Raw genomic sequence first — 3,522 nt, 5'->3', positions numbered from 1 at the left:
CCACATTTCAGACTTTCCCTCTTGTCTGTTTTTTCTTTCATGCTTGAGATTTTTACTCTTTTCATTTTGCCTTTTACTTTAGCCAAAACCACCTGCCTCCCCTATCACTTTTCATGTTAGGGATGGACTCATGCCGGCAAGGGATTGACCCAGAACTTCCAGGCTCCTTCATCTCAGCTGAATCTTCTACACATTCCTTTCTTGCAGAATTTTTTTGTTTTCTTCTGTTTGTTTGTTTGTTTTGTTTAATTTCTGGCTCCATCTGTCTGATTCTCCAACTTGTCTTAGTCCATGAATCCCAGAGATGCTTTAAGACTTAGCTGTATAGACAGTCTATTCTGTTCATATTTAATTTAAAGTTAGTGGCCTTATTTTTTACTTTCCTATGATGTCAAACATCAGATGTAACTGGTATCAATTCCCACATGAGACAGATCAAGCAGAATGAGTTAAAGATCCACAGTCTCCAGGAAAGACTGAAGGCTTGCTAAGTAAACACTCTCTCTGGCCACAGATCCCATGGAAACAGTGATGGGTTATCTTGCTTTTGATCACTAAACCAGGAGGTCCACAGAGCTACAAGTTAGGGTTCTAGACACATAGAAATTCTTTATCCTAATAAATTAGGATATAATAATTATCCATTAGGTCAAATCTTCTAAAGTCAAGAGTCATTTTTTCTCTCATATTGTATACCTCCTGGTATAAATTAATATGTATGGATTAATCACATTTCTTCTTGAAACAGAAGACAATTAAAATTAGGTTAATGTCAGTGTATGAAATTCATCCAAAAGTTTACTTTAAGCTTATTTAAGTGATGGGAAAGATATCAAAATGTACGTTTTAGTAAAAGTGCTGAAACCTAACTCAAAATATAATGTAATAGAAGCTAAGTAACAATGCTAAAATTACTTGGAGGGTTTAAACTTTCTGAAATTTCTAATAGAATAATGCAGTACCAAAAGCTACCAAAATGAAGTGAACAAGACTATGGGTCTTATTGGCTATATGTGTATACCTAACACTATACTTGGTTAAAGTAGCAAAATATATAGCATCCAGCCCTTTAAAAGAAGATAGGGCGACTGGGTGGCTCAGTCATTAAGCGTCTGCTTTCGGCTCAGGTCACGATCCCAGGGTCCTGGGATCAAGTCCCACATCGGGCTCCCTGCTCGGTGGGAAGCCTGCTTCTCCCTCTCCCACTCGCCTGCTTGTGTTCCCTCTCTCGCTGTCTCTCTCTCTCTGTTAAAAAATAAATAAAATCTTTAAAAAAAATAAAAGAAGATAGATATTCTGGAATTAAGGCAATAGAAACTGATATGGTCAGGGTGAAATAAATATTTGTCTTAAGCCTCTTTTTGTCATCTTAGCACGGACATAGACATTGGAAAGCACCACTTCCCAAACAAGACCTGAACTAAGACCTACCCGATAATTGAATTTATAAAAATAAAATTACAGTTGTCTATCAATTTTCACACTGGTCAAAGAATCAAACGCTTTACCTAAATTTCCTTTGCTATATGCAGGTGTATATCATGTCTGAAACATTATGGGAAGTTCAGTGACGGCAACAGTTCCATTAATCATTTGCTAGAAATCCACTTCCTTGCCTTGAAATTATACTTAGCAATAAGAAATGAATACTTGTCTTATATCAAATATGTGAATTTTATAATCTGGAATCTCCAGTAATAATATCTACATGATGACTGATGGAAACAACGTTTAGGGTCTCAAGTTAATTCATTATTGTCTTTTTCAAAGATGAGGCTTTCATGGATTCATTAAAACGAATAAAGATATTGGTTCTAGTTTCTTCTTTGTTCCCTTTTATAGTTATTACATACTATAGGTGCTCTCATAACATACATTCTTCCAATAGGAAAATGTAGACGGAGATTGGATCAGGGACTGGACTCAACTGACACAATTAACACTGGTAGCAAACACAGGAGGAATACAATGAAAAATGCAATCTTAGAGCCAAGGCTCCCCAGACTTAGTAGCAGAACACCCCTACTAGTGAGAGGAAACTCATTAGCATCAAGTAAGAAATATCTTGAAATTTCTTAGAGTCCGGATGAGCAATTAGAATTCAGTGCTACTGGATTATTACATAATTCAGAGTCTTGCATGTTGGTTTTTTAAAAAACAACAGTTACTCTTTACCAAGTGCCTGTTAAGTGCTGAACACACAGGATCTCACTTAGTCCTTCCTACCTCCGTATTACCTGTGGGCAGACAGGCTAGGTGAGCTAACTCTAATGCTGCCCTGTGGTAGAGCCAGGATTTGAACCTGGTCTGTTCATGTGATGGGGCTGGAAATTTCTCTCTTCTGCAAGAAGTTTTTATATATATATTTAATTCCTATTGTGGCAATAAAGAAACATGTTTCCATCTCCTAATTTATCTTATGAATTTATTACTTTAGACTTATTGTTCTCATCCAAGATTTAACTCCATCTTTTGACAGATGACCCAGTACATTTGGTACCCACCTTAAGTCCCACCTAAAGGTTCACGTGGAAATAGTTTTCCTTTTTCTCAAATAGGATGGATGCATATAATGAATAAGTACAAATAGTTCCATCTTAAAAAGAACTAAGTCACTAGATCATCTCCTCTATTTTTTTCTCTGTTTTACATAAATTCTTCTAGTATATATTCCTAAGAGTTTATCAGCCCAGCCACTTGTTTGACACTTGGCTTGATATCAGCTGGTTAGGTAGGTTAGTATTTTTTTTGAACGTATTTTATGGGGAACACAAAAATACTATTTTTAAATTCAAACACAGCCATGTTGCATCTGGCCCCTAATTAAATGAGACTGTTTTCAATATCTGCTTCCTTTCAAATGGCTCCCTTCGTACTAGATCAGTACCTTTACTCCCTCTCTACCTCTCTGAACACTTTTCATTCCTGGTGACTAAAACTTAAAAAAAGACCACCCCCCCACCCAAGATGAAAGCAGCCCGCTGCCCCACCAGCTCGCAAGGAACGAGCTGGTGGGGCAGCGGGCTGGACTGGAGGCAATTCCTTTGAGAAAGATCTCCTGGAAATTCACGACGTGAGGCCCACCAAATCTGCTAGCACATCTGAGGACTATTTACCTGTTCCAGCGTCCCCCAGGGGCCCGTGTGCCGAGCAGTAGCAACAGTCCAAGATGACAAAGTTCAGGACATTGAAGAACAGCCTGATAATTCCAGCACTGAGAACAAGCAGGGGCTCCTCTGTCTTCAGGGGATCAATATACCTTTTGACAGCTTCAACCAGGATGCTGAACATCAGAGCCACGGCAAAAATGGAGTTGCCCAATGCTCCCACCACATTTGCCCGGAGAAAGCCGAAAGTGCTCTTCCTGTTCTGTTTTATGCTGCTGGCCCTCACGCCAAACAGAGCTATGATCATGGACACCAAGTGGGAGAGGACAGCGAAGGCATCGGAGGCCAAGGAGAGGAAGTTGCTTATGTGGGCGATCACTAGCTGCACCACAAGGAGGATGCTCACGATGCACAT

At 39.2% G+C, this 3,522-nt stretch overlaps 1 protein-coding gene across 1 annotated transcript; it reads right to left on the bottom strand.

The window, feature by feature from the left end:
- Positions 1 to 3,108: 3,108 nt before the first annotated feature.
- LOC148162772 (proton-coupled zinc antiporter SLC30A1-like) lies at positions 3,109 to 3,522 on the bottom strand. The gene has a single exon (XM_088017036.1). It carries the CDS (start codon positions 3,520 to 3,522, stop codon positions 3,109 to 3,111), a length of 414 nt encoding a protein of 137 aa, XP_087873162.1.

The sequence above is a fragment of the Eumetopias jubatus genome, unplaced genomic scaffold (assembly GCF_037043125.1).
Source record: "Eumetopias jubatus isolate StellerSeaLion01/CBP00866 unplaced genomic scaffold, mEumJub1_p1.0 scaffold_12, whole genome shotgun sequence".
In the NCBI taxonomy this organism is placed as follows: domain Eukaryota; kingdom Metazoa; phylum Chordata; class Mammalia; order Carnivora; family Otariidae; genus Eumetopias; species Eumetopias jubatus.
Note: the sequence above shows the minus strand (reverse complement) of the source record. Positions and strands in the feature narration are given on the sequence as shown.

What these genes read in the sequence shown, in the direction of transcription:
- LOC148162772 (XM_088017036.1), bottom strand. Translation starts at nt 3,522, where the DNA reads ATGTGCATCGTGAGCATCCTCCTTGTGGTGCAGCTAGTGATCGCCCAC.